Source organism: Drosophila mauritiana, chromosome 2L (genome assembly GCF_004382145.1).
Source record: "Drosophila mauritiana strain mau12 chromosome 2L, ASM438214v1, whole genome shotgun sequence".
NCBI classification, from domain to species: Eukaryota; Metazoa; Arthropoda; class Insecta; order Diptera; family Drosophilidae; genus Drosophila; species Drosophila mauritiana.
Genome location: NC_046667.1, coordinates 2,783,587 through 2,798,177, shown reverse-complemented (window position 1 = coordinate 2,798,177; position 14,591 = coordinate 2,783,587). Strand labels below are relative to the sequence as shown.

At 44.7% G+C, this 14,591-nt stretch overlaps 5 protein-coding genes across 7 annotated transcripts; 3 read left to right on the top strand and 2 right to left on the bottom strand.

Moving 5' to 3' along the window:
• The first annotated feature begins 13 nt into the window (after nucleotides 1-13).
• LOC117135577 (phenoloxidase-activating factor 2) lies at nucleotides 14-1,217 on the top strand. Its single transcript, XM_033295905.1, has 2 exons — nucleotides 14-291; nucleotides 353-1,217. Exons 1-2 carry the CDS (start codon nucleotides 112-114, stop codon nucleotides 1,193-1,195), a joined length of 1,023 nt encoding a protein of 340 aa, XP_033151796.1. The 5' UTR covers nucleotides 14-111; the 3' UTR covers nucleotides 1,196-1,217.
• LOC117135553 lies at nucleotides 1,216-3,188 on the top strand. Its single transcript, XM_033295853.1, has 3 exons — nucleotides 1,216-2,055; nucleotides 2,106-2,942; nucleotides 3,004-3,188. The coding sequence occupies exons 1-3, from the start codon at nucleotides 1,300-1,302 to the stop codon at nucleotides 3,175-3,177; spliced, it is 1,767 nt and encodes a 588-aa protein (XP_033151744.1). The 5' UTR covers nucleotides 1,216-1,299; the 3' UTR covers nucleotides 3,178-3,188.
• Nucleotides 3,189-3,201: 13 nt separating this feature from the next.
• LOC117135559 (glycoprotein-N-acetylgalactosamine 3-beta-galactosyltransferase 1) lies at nucleotides 3,202-5,702 on the bottom strand. Its single transcript, XM_033295866.1, has 5 exons — nucleotides 5,162-5,702; nucleotides 4,302-4,829; nucleotides 4,146-4,242; nucleotides 3,712-3,984; nucleotides 3,202-3,652 (listed from the first exon to the last, which is right to left on the bottom strand). The coding sequence occupies exons 2-5, from the start codon at nucleotides 4,808-4,810 to the stop codon at nucleotides 3,374-3,376; spliced, it is 1,158 nt and encodes a 385-aa protein (XP_033151757.1). The 5' UTR covers nucleotides 4,811-4,829; nucleotides 5,162-5,702; the 3' UTR covers nucleotides 3,202-3,373.
• A 643-nt stretch (nucleotides 5,703-6,345) lies between these two features.
• On the bottom strand, nucleotides 6,346-7,368 carry LOC117150359. The gene is made up of 2 exons (XM_033317219.1): nucleotides 7,357-7,368; nucleotides 6,346-7,271 (listed from the first exon to the last, which is right to left on the bottom strand). The coding sequence occupies exons 1-2, from the start codon at nucleotides 7,366-7,368 to the stop codon at nucleotides 6,351-6,353; spliced, it is 933 nt and encodes a 310-aa protein (XP_033173110.1). The 3' UTR covers nucleotides 6,346-6,350.
• A 645-nt stretch (nucleotides 7,369-8,013) lies between these two features.
• LOC117141644 (glycoprotein-N-acetylgalactosamine 3-beta-galactosyltransferase 1) lies at nucleotides 8,014-11,238 on the top strand. 3 transcript variants are annotated; one of them, XM_033305231.1, is made up of 4 exons: nucleotides 8,014-8,492; nucleotides 8,552-8,645; nucleotides 10,269-10,565; nucleotides 10,620-11,238. In XM_033305231.1, the coding sequence occupies exons 1-4, from the start codon at nucleotides 8,050-8,052 to the stop codon at nucleotides 10,851-10,853; spliced, it is 1,068 nt and encodes a 355-aa protein (XP_033161122.1). In that variant the 5' UTR covers nucleotides 8,014-8,049; the 3' UTR covers nucleotides 10,854-11,238. The 3 variants fall into 3 exon arrangements, 2 of the variants coding, with proteins under 2 accessions (XP_033161122.1, XP_033161115.1); XR_004459492.1 differs by lacking the exons at nucleotides 10,269-10,565; nucleotides 10,620-11,238 and adding exons at nucleotides 9,346-9,602; nucleotides 9,666-10,231 and having other exon boundaries at nucleotides 8,016-8,492; XM_033305224.1 differs by lacking the exons at nucleotides 10,269-10,565; nucleotides 10,620-11,238 and adding an exon at nucleotides 9,346-10,232 and having other exon boundaries at nucleotides 8,016-8,492.
• The last annotated feature ends 3,353 nt before the right edge of the window (nucleotides 11,239-14,591 follow it).

Sequence of the window (14,591 nt, the reverse complement as noted above, 5' to 3'; positions counted from 1 at the left end):
ATTGTACTCTGATAACGAAGAGGGTGATTCTTTCTTCCCAGAACACGAGTTCGACGGAAAGACCTCTCATGAATATTTTGAATCAGAGTTGAATCAGTCGTTAAGCTAGCAATGTGGCGACGAGTCATATTAATCAGCTGCTGTTTCTGGGCGCTGACTGAGGCCGGAGCACCATGTGGCCTCCAGATGGAGTGCGTGCCCCAGGGACTGTGTAAAACGAGAGCCTGGGATCAGAATGCTTCGCCAAGCCCGTGCCAGAGATCGGAAAGATGCTGTCACAGTTCTCAAATGGTAAGTATTCAGTGAACCAAGTTGGATTGCCAGATATATACTCGTAATATATAAATTGCAGTTAGTGATCGGTGCTCCGCTAAACTGTGGCATAAGTAATCGCAATGGCCTGGGCGACACAGTGGAAGAGGTCGTCGATCAGGCGAAACCCAATGAGTTCCCTTGGACTGTGGCTCTGATGCAAGACATGATCTACTTCTTTGGCGCGGGAACTCTAGTCACCGAAAACATTGTGATAACCGCTGCCCACCTAATGCAAGATAAGACCATCAACGACTTCGGGATCATCGGCGGTGCATGGGACTTGAACCAGCTGTCTGGTAAAACGATTCAGTTACGAACTGCGGCCAGGATTGTATCACATCCGGGCTTCAGCAACGTGACCGGGGCCAACAACATAGCCCTGATCGTACTGGCTGTTTCGTTCGAGATGAAGCCGCCCATTGGACCTATCTGCTGGCCCACTTTCGGAGTGTCCTTCGATCGGGAACGCTGCGTGGTGCCCGGCTGGGGCAAGCCGAATTCCCTGGCCAATAACTATTCCCACAAGCAGAAGAAAATCGATCTGCCCATCGTGAGCAGGTCCGATTGCGAAGCGCTATTGCGGAGGATGGTGGTCCGGAGCTTCCAGCTGGATCCCTCGATACTGTGTGCTGGCGGCGAGTTGGGTCGAGATGCCTGCATGGGCGACGGTGGATCCCCGCTAATGTGTCCCATTCCCGGCCACCCGGGGCTCTACGAGTTCGTCGGCATTGTGAACAGCGGCTTGTCCTGCGGACTGCAGAATGTGCCTGCCTTTTACACGAACATCTCGCACATGAGGCCTTGGATTGAGAAACAACTCAATGACGAACTCAATAAGCCGTACAAGACATTTCCCATATATGATATATCCTTTGACTAAAATAAAAGACCACTTTCATATATTCCTAATTGGATTTCAATCCTACTTTCCACTTGATCTGAGGAGCTGTTCACAATAATGTAACTATTATCAACTGATAAAAAATGAAGCTAAGGGATTGGTTCCGGCTACTGATACTGTCAATCCTTTTTTGGCTGCTCGTCCTGGAAGCAATCATATTCTTTAATAGCACTACCTTCACCGATCTAATCGAGTTGGTTCAAACGCCGTACAAGGAGACGATCACCTCCTATGACGTTGGTCTGCGAAGTGAGCACTGGGACGATGTTCGGATTGCGCGAATTCTTCAGGAGAATGTCCGCGTTCACTGCCTCGTTTATATGGACCGATCTGACTACAAGTACGGTGCTCAGAAGGCTAAGCATATCGAAAAAAGTTGGGGTCGTCGCTGCAATCGGCTGACCATAATCGATCAAAGGGATATCCCTCTGCTGCATGCATGTCGCCAGATTTACGTGGAATTCCACAATGAGCTCGACTGGCTGCTGGTGGTCTACTTGGACTCGTATGTCGTCATGGAGAATCTGCGCTACCTGCTGGCGCAGTATTCGCCATCCGAGGAGATCTACTTTAGTGCGGAACATGCCGTCCATGTGTACGCCCATGTGGGTCAGGTCTCCACCACGGACTACATCTTCAGTAGCGAGGCGCTGGAGCAGCTGGCCACGAGGAACTGCCTGCAGAATGAGATCTTTCTCAGGGAGTGCTTGACGCGGATGCGGAAGGGTCCCAGTGAGTGGCTCCTGCCATTTGATGTTCCGGATGCGCTGATCCCGTACAGCCTGCGCAATAACTTCTGGCATTGGCCCTGCTCCTTACGCGTTGTTTACCAAAATCAGGTGAGTGGTTATCTATATAATATCATTTCATATTATATTGCCATTTCTAGAGCTGGGAGAGCTGTTTTGGAGGAGCAGTGCTCTATCCATATGCCCGCGCCATGCAAATGTATGTCCTGGAGTTCTTGCTCTACCACCTGCGTCCTTATGGCCACCTGACTCCCCTGCCGGAACTAAGGTCTCCTAATCCTCTAACAAACATAGCATCCAGGCCGCTGAACGATCAGCTGGCCAAGTTGATGTATAGATCGGTTAGGATTATCTGCTTGGTCTTGACCTGGCCCAAGAAGTATATGAGTGGCGCTAGGGCTATAAGTGAAACTTGGGGTCGTCACTGCAACCGAGTGATTTACTATGGCAGCTCCTCCGGAACTACTATATCTGGTTTGGAAATAGTGGGTCTTAATGCCAGTGATACCCGCAGTAAGCTGTGGGGCAAAACAAAGGCGGCATTTCGTCATGCGTACAGGAATTATGGCCACGAGGCGGATTGGTTCTATAAGGCGGATGACGATACCTACGCCGTAATGGAGAATATGCGCAAACTGCTGAAACCCTACTCACCCAGCAATCCGATTTACTTTGGCTCCCCTTTCAAGCTGGGCTCCACCCTCTACATGTCCGGAGGAGCCGGCTATGTCCTGAGCAAAAGTGCCGTGGAGCTATTGAATCTTGGCGCCGCCGAGAATTGCCAGCCAGGAGATCAGGGCACCGAGGACTATGTGATGGGCAAGTGCCTCAGCCTATTGGAAGTCCAGGCGGGAGACTCCAGAGATCTTCTCGGACGACAGCGGTTCTTCTCGCTGTCGCTGGAACACTTCCTCATTCCGAACCGCGATGATGAGGGCTTCTGGCTGCAGGAGTATCTCTACCAAACGACTGGAACGGTGAGTATAAAGCGGTTTCTATGTAATCATAGAAGATTATGCACCTGTACTTTACTTTCAGGGATTGGAATGCTGTTCCACCTATTCAATTTCCATACACAACGTCTCTCCCTGTGAAATGCATTTCTTGGAAACGATTTTGTACAAAAGGCGACCATATGGACTTCTCGCTGGACATCCTCCTCCAAGAAGATTAAGGAAAAACCGTCTAAGGAAACAGCAGTTTAATTTTTGAATATAACTAATATCGTATTTTAAATATACATGCATTTATACTAAATAACAAATTAAAGCTTAATGCTAGATGGCATCTACTAAACATAATGCTTAAGTTCAAGGAGCAGTTTTAGACTCATTTACGATATCTTGGTTTTACTCTTTGGCATAGTCTGTTGCAGTCAATCCAAAATGAAAGTATTAAGGTCCTAATATTATTTCTTAAACTTCGAAGTGGTCTTAGTTCTGTAATTTGGTTTTGTGACGTTTTTGCCTGGCACCATTTTAATAAGAGCGTTATGGCCCGTTTCATCATTTGAGGTCCGAAAATGATTCGAAGTTGTTCCAGAACTGATCTTTTTTGGCAGTGGACCAAGTTCCCTGTTTATGCCAAAAATTCGCAGCTTGTAGATGATATATTCGAGCACGTAGAACTCCTGTGCATTGTTGTAGTGAAACGAGATGGCCGTATTCGAGCAGCAGTCACTGGAGTTCTGCAAAGGCGAATAAGTGTTTAAATAATTTAGTAACTCATATGTGTGGGACTCCTTACATCTGGTGATGTGTAGTAGAGCAGTGGCTGGTACCAATCCGGTGGCTGGGGATACCAGTGAAGTGGCGAGAAGGGAATGAAGCGACTCAGCCCGTGCTCATCCCGCGAATCACCACCCACGACGCCCACTCCGGCCAGACATCGTCCCAGTTCCACGTCCTCGTAGCCGTAGTTGCGATTGGTGCAGATGCTGCTGTTGCTGAAACCCAGTTTAACCAGCCGGTGGAGGGCCATTTTACTCAGCACATAACCCGCTCCTCCAGACATGTATCCCTACAAAGAGAGAATGGTAATTTCTTAAGTGGATTTGGAGCTTGAAGCACACTTTTTGGCGACTCCGTGTAAATACTGGCCTATGTAGAGAAATGAAAACAATCTAAACTAAATATGACTATAAATAAAAGTTATACAATTTTTCCAATTTTATAATATACCTCTTTTACATGCTGGCGGAACTTGTTTCCAAAATAAACCGGTTCCCTGAAATTGTGGGTGTGTAGAAAGGCTCGCAGGTTCTCCATGATAACATAGCTGAAACAGAAAATAAAATATATTTTATTTATAAAAATGAAAAAGTATATTTCACTTACGTGTCATCGTCGGCTTTGAGGAACCAGTCGTACTTCTGAAAATGGTGCTTATAGACGTACTGCAGCGCCGCCCGGGTCTTGGGCCACAAATTGGAGTAGCCCTCCCTCACATTGAGCGCCACGGATCCCAGTTCCTTGTCCGCCTTGGTGCTCATGAAGATCAGCTTGTTGCAGCGCCTTCCCCAGGTGCGTTTGATGTGAATGGCGCGGGTGTGGTGCGTCTTCGGACTGGTCAGCACCATGCACAGGACACGCGTCTCGTTGAAGAGTCGCGCAGCCTGAATGTCCGGTGGCGGATTTGTGGTCGAGGGAGCAGTGGTCGGTGGGGTGGGTAGGTTCCTGCTCCGCTGGCTGCTCGGAAAGGGACTGCTCTCCTCCTTCAGCCGATCCGCAGTGTTCTGCCATCGCGTTCGTTTCATCAGCTCGGACAGAAGTAGTCCCCACGCCAGACCGATCAGCAACATTAGCATCAGCTCCAGACGCTTTCGATTGGGTCGTACTCCCATCATTCCGATGCTCCTCTTTAGGCTTTACAGAGAAAATAAACTTATCAGATAAACTTATCGTCACAGATTCAATATGATAAGCAATTTGATAAGCTATCAAAGTATCTACAAGATATCCACTTGACACAGAGCTGTTTTAGGTTTAGTTTTTAGGTTTTAAGTTGCTACATAAGCTAATAAACAATCCAAGCCGGCATAAAGGATAAATAAATATTTTGTAAAATATTTAACGCTCTTTTCTCGGCATTGTGGTATTCACTTTCATAGCTTAAAGATTGATGTATGGACTGTTGGATTCGCTTCGATTTTATCTCTGCTTATTTTCTCTTATTTTTACGATCCGCGTTTGTTTACTTTTTTATGCAAATTTTGCTGCTGCGACCGACCGACCAGTCGTCGTTGATATTGTTTTTGAATCACCGAATTAACACATTCTTGAGCCGGTGACGCAGAGTCGAAAGCCTGTAAAGATGCGGTCGACCTTCGGGAAAACACTCAGTTGGCTTTCTGCTCAGGTGTGTTGTGCTGTCGGCCGATTGGAGTTGGCTCAATTGGCCCGAGTTCAATTCGATCCGCAATTGCTGAGCTGCAAATGGCAAGTGACGCTTTTTCCAGCCGTTTCGAACACATTTGGGCCGTTTCGAATCGCTGGCTTCAATTATGCGACGGTTACTTGAAGTTCCTCACTCTTTCACCTCGGCGCACTGGCACAGAATATCAATCACAAGCCCTCAGCGCGAAGGCGATAAAAGTAAACGCGGCTCGAACGCGACTCGAAGCCCCAAAAAAAAGGCAAAAAATAAACAAAGAGCCAAGGCAATACGAAAAAAAAGCAACTCGAAAACAAACAGCTAGCAACGTCTTCACGCTTTGCCGGCAGTTGACAGACTCGGCTTAAATCCAACTCGAAAATGTTGCTGGTGAAATACCTTAACGCTTCTCCCGTTGCCATGTTGCCAGATATTTAACGACCATACACGTTTTTTCATTCCAATGAATTCCTCAAATTTATGGATTCAACGAAAAATAAAATATATATACAGTATACCAAATATCAAAGTTTTTGGGAATACATACTTGCCAAGTCTAAAAATAATGCTTTAAATGGAAGAAAAATGTATGCTAACTATTATAGTTAGCTAATAATATAATTATATAATTGTATAAAGATTTTTTGTTACTGACACCCAAATGCCAAATCAACTCTGACCTTTTACTGTTTCGGCCTACCGATTGCCCAAAAGCCGTTGAGCCATTTTGATGGCTCCTTAAAAGGCTATAACACTTGGCACTCGCAAATTAATGACCTGAGTTATTCCGCAACACAGGCTTCACTTTACCACCTGTGTTCAAAATTTTCAAAATGCCAGCGAAAAGCTTTTGCCAAGCTTCGTGTTAACCATCTTAACTAAAAAGGCCTGAAGATAGGCAACACATTCAAAAGCAGCTATGGTGAAAAATTTGTATTTATTTTTTAAAAAACTAGCAGTAGATGAAGCACAATGAGGGAATATACAAGGAGTGCGTAGCCCACGAGCAGGACTCAGGCGTAGGGACCGCCGGAGGAGTCCAGGCCTCGCGGAGCATTGGCGTAGCTGTCCTCAGCGAAGGTGTTGCTCACGCCGGATCCGGAAGCGGAACCCGAAGATGAGCCGGAACCGGAAACAGCGCCCGATCGTAGGACATTTCCTGGGGTAGCTGCTGCTCCCGAGGATCGAATGACATCCACCGACTTGGAGCGTTCATCGCGAGCCACGAATGGAGTGGGCTGCGCCACCTGGGCCACAGGGACAACCACCGCCTTGAGCGCATAGGGCACCCGGTTGACCACAGCATTGAAGCCATGCACATCATCCGCCGTGTAGGTCACGGTGCGCTTGTAGCCATCGGGATCGATGAGGCTGTAGAATCCGCGCACCACATAGCCATCCCGGGTCTCGCTGTGCTCCTTGATGTCGCCGGTGCTCTCATCGTTCACGGCATAGTTGAAGCTGTAGCTGGCGGGCGGAAAGACCTCGGGCTCCTGGTGCTGGCGCAGAACGGAGCTGACCACCACCGCATCCGACTGCTGTTGCTGAACTATCTGCTGTTCCTGCTGCTGCTGCGCCGATGAAACCACCTCCGAGTTCTGCTCGTGGCGAAGGACAGGCAGCGGCGAGGGCAGCAGCACGGACTCGGCATTGGCGGCACTGGCCGCATTCTGGAGAAGATTGGAGGCCTGGACACTGGCTGTACGGCTGCCGGCGGCGAACTGATTCCTGGCGGGCGCCACGTAGTCATAGCCATCGGGCGTGGCCTCCGAATTCAGAGCATTGTTGCTGGGCGTGTGGTAGTCACTCAGGAAATCCTCGCCAGAACTGGACGCACTGCGTTCCGACGGGCTGGCCGCCTTAGCCGTCTTCTCGTTGTAGTTGTACTCCGCTTGGCAAGTGGCCAAAAGTGCCAGAGACAGCAGGGCGAAAAACTGCAAATACAGGAATACGATGTTTCATTGAATGTATAAATCAGGAATATATCCATTAGGTCCTTGCATCCTGATCACAACTAACCTTAGCTGCCATCTCAAATCGTTTGGATCTTCCTTTCGTGGGAGTGCCTCTACAAATTGTCAGCTAACTGATGTCATAATTGAAGCTGCCCGGAGTTTTTATACTTCATTCCAATTGCAGTTCATTACCCAATGTTGGTCGTTATACAATGTCATGCGCCTCAATTGATTGATTTACCATTGTCCAAAGTCGCGACACAATATTGGTAACACTTTCGTTTTCAATTTGTGACCACTTTTATGCTGCGTAAGCGCCGACACTATTAAAAGATGATATGGAGGAGGTGTGTGATCGTGGAGACATCAGAATTGGGACAAAAGTTGGCCATAAAAGTGGAGAAGAATTCAACCGTTTTTAAAATTCCAACCACAGCTCAATAGGGCTAAAAATAGTGACTAACTTCTCGATTAGCTTGAAATTAAGTATTTAAATTTATTCATTGCTTATTAGAAATTTTAATATACCAGCCCACTTAATTCAGAATCCCATGTGCGTGGCGATCCCTAATCTCCCACTGAATCGCCGCAGTTTGATGCCTCTTGATAAGAAAACGAATCAAACCGGTTGCTGGCCAACTGACTGATGCCACCAAGATGCTGCCTGATTTTGGCTGATTGCCGTCTGGCTAAAACAAACGGCCAGCTGTCGGCAATCGGGAACCGATCGTCGCGGAGAACACAACGCTCGTGGAGAATGACAGCCAAGATGAAGTTGCGGTCCCAGCTGCATCTGCTCACTGGTTTCATGGCGGGATTCGTGCTGGCCTTCGTGCTGCTCCTCTACGTGTACGATGTCAGCAGGGTGACGCCCTGCTGGAGCAGCACCTCCACCATGTCCACGGCCACAACGGCCAGGATTGAGGATGATCCACCACCGCGCGTTCTGTGCATGGTGCTCACCTGCCCGGAGAACGTGCAGAGCCTGGCCAGCAGTGTCTACGAGACCTGGGGCAAGCGCTGCAGCCGCCTGATCTTCGCCAGCAGCGAGGACTACAAGCCACTGGGCGTGGTCGGGGTGGTGGAGCCAGCAGGCGGTGGCTACGAGGATCTGTGGAACAAAACGCGCGAGGGATTCCGCCACGTTTGGGAGAACTACGCTGGCGACTACGATTGGTTCCTCAAGGCGGACGACGATACGTGAGTTAAGCTGGAGGAGATCGTTCTGGATACACCTTAACCTGCGAGTCTGTCCACAGGTACGTGGTCATGGAGAATCTGCAGCACCTGCTCCGTGGCTTCGATCCGGATACGCCCGTCTTCTTCGGCTACAAGATGTCGCGATACAATGTGGTGAGTAATTCTACATAATTAGCATTAACTTCCGGATCTGGCTCGTAATTAATCGATTATAGCTTCGCTGCACAGGGAAAAATTGTTTAGGAATATTCAGCTTGAAGCTCAAACTTCGTTTTAGTACGATTTTGCTAACTGCAGGTGATTTATTTAATAAGTGATCTAGTTGATTGCTGGCATTAGCTTCTAATTAACTGCTCATCTTTTCATGTTTTTGTCGCCCGCTTCTTAAGCTAATTTGAAATTCTAATTTTCGATTTTCAGTTTCGCTTTTTCGAAGCTGTTAAAATTATTTCTTCCGATCGAAGCCAAAATGCTCCCGGCGAAAAGAGTTTCTTACGGTCAATAAATTTTAATTAGTCTATAATTATTCAGAGCGAGTGAGCATATCATAATGGTTTTCAACAGTTTTATAGATATATCGCTTAAAAATTATTTAGTTAGTTAATTAAATTGAACAAAAGGCGGTAATTAAAGCACTTTGAATTTGGGCGGAGTGCTTTTACGATATTTGCCGAAGAAATGTGCTAATCCCGAATGGATCTCTTTGTTGGAAGAACCGGTCCCCTATTGTGAGTGTAATTTTCAAATATCCAATAGCGATTTATTGTGCATTGTCTGGCGGTAAACAAGCATTAAATCTATTATTGGTGCGATGATATCACGCCAAGCAGTTAACATCTCTACTGGCCAAAAGCTTCTTGTCTTCCCTCGGCATTTTCCGTGCGCATAGATCAAGTGGAGGAAATTAAATTCGCATTAACCATTAGCCATCCGAGCTGCAGTCTGCGCAGACTAATGGCAGTGACTCACCTGAGGTCATCGCGATCACCTGTCACGCATCTTTCACAGCCGCGCCTTTTGGGCAGCGGGCGCGGACTTACCTCGCCACTTGGCATTTCCAAGAGTTGGGCAAGCTCTTGGTGAGCCTGGACATCTGGGCTGAATAAATAAGTAAAGTCAATGGATGAGTTACTGACGAGAGACTAAGATGTTAAAACGTTTTCTTTGTTTCAGCTTCTGCATCATCACACACACATTTTGAATAGTTTATCTGACGGATTGATTATTCCTAATGCATCATAAATGTTTAATGATTAGTGATTGATTACAGTGATTATTTCGCACGACTCTGCTTATCATTGTGTTTTATTTAAGTTTTGAATAGCGTTCGGATACCAAACCAATTAACATATTTTTATGCTTCCATGAATTATGCATCCACTACCACGTTTTTTAAGATTTGGGGTTTAATCGCTAATCGCTAAATCCGACATAATCCCAAGTCAAATGTGACAATTGAATTCAATACTTCACTTCCATTCATTCTAGAGCTTTGCTCGTTTACAAGTGAGTTTGATTCGTGTTTTGACACATCATTCCCAGCGACCTCCAAGACGGGATTAAGTTCCTCTTGAGTTCGTTGGTGTGGGTATGCTAAAAACCTCATGGCGTTACTAAAGTTTGGAAAAACATGGTCTTTCGGGCCTTTGAAGTAAATATTCATAGTTTAGCATAAGCGTTTTTTACGATATGGGAACGAGTTTGGTAATTTACCACTGGGCGGGTACCATTTCAAAATGACAATTTGTGATAAAAGTGAATTTTGCTATTCTCTAGAGTTATATGTCTGGCGGAGCTTCGTACATTCTGAGTCGTGAGGCACTCCATAGATTTGCAACACAAGCCTATGAATCTGAGGTGATTTGCCCGCAGCCGAAAAAGATGGGCATCGAGGACTTTTACATGGGAATTTGTATGCAGAATGTGGGCGTCCACTTCGTCGACTCCACACAGGCTTTGGATGGAGACACGAAGCCAAAGTTTATGCCCCTGGATCTGGAGAACTACATGTCGGATGCGAATTACACCATTCCGGAGTGGCTGCGCCTCATGAGTCTATCTCGAGTTGAAACGGTGAGTCCTAAGATGATATCCAAACATGATGACGCTGATGATATTTTATTTTAGGGCTTGGCATGCTGTTCCAACTACTCGGTGGCCTTTCATTATGCCAGTCGAGAACGCATGTTACTCTACGAGTTTCTAATCTATCATCTGAAAGTTTTAGATCCTAACCAGATTTCAGAACGCGGACACAGAAGTCGATTAACTTTATCTGATTTAAAGAGAAGATTTCCACTGGAAGATAACTCCAATATAAAAGACTTGCTGCAAATGTCTGAGAAACCTGATAATTTCTAGATGCTTTTTTGTGTTTTTTGGCTTAAGTTATTACGATTGTGATATGAACTAATGAATATGTTTATGATATTTTTGTTAAACTACGATGTTTGTTTATATGGGGTTTAATAACTCGGTCACGAACTCGGTATTAGAAGTATTTTTGGCAGCGTTCCCCACAATGGGAACCACTGTGCAATGCAAAAGCCTACTCAAAAAACAGAGCAGAAAAATCTTTTGCCTACTTTTAGGCATTTTGAAGAAGGCTTGTGCGATAAAAAATGGCCACACGAAAATAATAACAGTATCCGCCGTGTCAAATCAACCGTTTTTTACATTAGTTAATATGTAATTAAAGAATAGTGACTATGAAAATATATTCAATTAAGTTGGATAATTTCTATTATTTAATCTCTAAAATACATTTTAGTTTTTACTTCTCCAATTACAGAAACTAATTATCTTGGTTATAACCTTAAGTGTCCATAAAACGACATGAATTTCTTTATCTTTACCTTGGTACTTGAAGTAATACGCTAATAAAATAAACTTTAGTTTGCATTTAAATAGCTGAATGTTATTGGTTATTTTTTCGTTATTTACAGCAAATAAGGGTGTAGCAAGTTCACCAGAGTGAATTTCACCTGCGTTTGATTAAAGATTCCGCAATTGGTATTAAGCGGATGGCACATGGTCCGTAATATATTTTTAAAATTTATTGCATTGACCTTGCGGGTATTGACTGCGGTATTTAACTAACACCTGCCAGCCAAACGTAGCAGCAAAATTGGCAGCAGCGGAGGGATTGGGCCTGGAAAATAAGGCCGAAACCCGGCAAGTAGCACATGGAAATCCTTCAATGGGGCCATTCTTGCATGAAGGGCTGACCGACTGAACTAGGCTGAGTTTTCATTACCAAAGTCAATGCCCCAGTCTCACCTTAAAGCCGCCTCACCTGCTTCACTTCACCTGCCAACACACATGAACTACATACATTTGTATGTATGTATCTATGTGCTGTTGCGAAGCCAAAGTTAATTAAATCCAAAATCACGTACGCATGCGCGGTGTGTGTCAGTTGGCATTTCCACTCGGAATGCCTTCGGAGCAGATAGAGATGTACTTTTTAGAAGACGGCTGCGAGTCTACTTATGGTAAAATTGCATTAGAAACATCATTGGTGGGATGCGCCGAGCATGGCTCGTTAAGTACGAGATGCAAGTGAAAGGGAACTTGTTTCGCCGCGATCTTCTAGCAACATTGTGTGATTGGGTTTATAGTTAGACATGAGCTCAGTGTGTTAATGGGTTAACGCAACTAATTGAACATAGATGCGAAAAGCGCTATTGAGGAAGCGAGTACGTATACGAATGCGATTGCGATTGCTCCAGCACTTGTGTAAACAGGGCGCTTAACTTCGAGTGCTGGGAGTGGGCCACAAGTGCACCTTGGTATCACACTTCAGTGCAGTGAGCCATGGATATGGCGATATGGGATGGGTTCTGGCTTGGAGTCAGCTCTGCGCACTCACTTCGAGCTTAATCGTTTGATACACTTATTCAAAGTGACTGTGGGAATGTTGAATGGGTTCTTGGCTCGTATTAAGTTGCATATTTCGAATCTCGATTGCTTGTAATACTATTTGCCACAACTAAAACCATTTCAATGGCAAACTAGCACAAGCCCTTAGTGGGCAAATGGCTTGATAGTCCAGTCTAGTTGCTGACTCAAGGAATCCAATTAGCGGAAAATGATTTAATTCATGAGACCTACCAACTCCGCACTGCAACTATTTGCTAACAAGCTAGGCTAACACGGCTACCAGTTGCAGCTACCTACTAGTGACTAGCGACTAGTTAGCTCAGCTTACTTATTTGCCCAAGCAGCACACAATGTATCAGCGCTCCAAAACGGCCGTCACACGGTGCGTATGCTTAATGCGTTTGGCTTAACTTTGACTTGCGCTTGCCGCGAATCCGAGTTTTCTGAGTGTTTCAATGGCGCGTGTTCCATTTTGTGGGCCAACACCAGCTTCGCAGCTTTTTGTTGCTGCTCTGGTTATTGTCACCTGTCCGATTATTATTATTATTATTATTACTATTTTTGTTTGGCCGCCTTGTGCGTTGGCCTGACCTTCGATCTCACTCGCTCTCGATTTGCAAGCCATTAAAATTGATATTTTTCGTAGCTGAAATTGAAATGGTATCGAAACCCAAATCCGAGCTGTAAGAAATCAATTACTTTGCTATGCGTAGCCGTGCCTTACTCATTGATACATATATATTTTTTTGGTTGCTTTGGTTTTTTATGCCGTGAAAGTTGTTAAACCATTTAACATCACTGTTGTTGGTGCTTTGAATTTGATTTTGCTGAGCAAGATAAATTAATTATTAATGTGGCTCGAATATGTGCAGGCCATTTCACATAAACACAGAAATTATTGCTCGTTTTTTTACCCTTCACTTTTAGTGGCCAAGACACATAGCCCAGGAATGCGATATCATTGTTGCTGTCTTCCATTTTTTTTAATTTTTTTTTTTTATTGTGAGTTCTGTGTGCGTAAATTGTTGTGGAGTTGATCGAGAGCTTGTTTAGAACTCGTAATTGCTGTTGAGGCCGAGAGTGTTTTGGGCTTGGTAGTACCATTAAGGCCTCGAGTGGGTGCTCGAAACTTCGAGTCTGGACTCGGGACTAGACTATTTTTGGCAACGCGTTTCCCGGCTATAAACAGATTACACTAAATTGCGATTAAACACAGAAATAATCTTAGTGGTAACTATAGTTTGTATTATTTTAGTACTTTTGGCAATTACCTAACGCTATTTTTTCAGTTTATTGCACATTACATGGTTGGTATTCCAATTTGGAATCGATAAATAGCCCACAGCTGCAGATACCAATCGAATTAACTTAGTCAACTTCAAATTGCCGCTTGGAAGGCCTCATCGCTAAAAAATCATTTACAAGTTGCCTCATTGCACGCACAGATAAATCACAACACTCGACGACAATCGGCAGCACATAGAAATTAATTAATTTAATTACCTATCCAACTGAATTGCTTTGGAGTTTCGAGTTCTCGACCTATGCTTGTGCGATTCCAATACATTTTTGCGATTTTTTTAATGACAATCGAGCATGAAACGTTCGAATCATTTTTTGTTCTTCGGCGCAACTCATTCAAAGTGCACTCAAAAGTTGGAAATGTGTATTTTTTTTTTTGGTTTTTTGATTTTCCATGCGTGTCAAAAGTAAGCGTCGATCGTTCTCTTGCATTAATAAATATTTATAGATGCGCCCGTTCTGCTAAATACCTGGCTGCACTTGTTAAGCCCGGCTCGAATCGTAGATAAATAAGAATCTTAATTGATTTTAATGTGCACAGCTGCATTTGACGACTTCTGACTATTGACTGACATCCGAACAAAGATCGAAGAGGCTAGTATGGGGCCATGGAGGTAAGTGAGCTGTCTAGAATACTTGGCATAAAATATTGTCTCTGGACAATGGTTAAATGTTTCAGACCTCAATTATTGAATGATTGAGTATCTGGGAAACCTGAATGCTGCCCTATGTTTTTGTAATTTAAAGTAACCAGAATAATTAGGCACGTATGTTTGAAGCAAAAATTCAATACATGTTGTATAACTTCAAGTTGGGTATGTTATTCATCATCCCATCGCATATAGTAACGAATAGATACATTATCATTCAAGAAACTCCAGTTCCGCCTAATATAAAGCCATCATATAAGTTGGA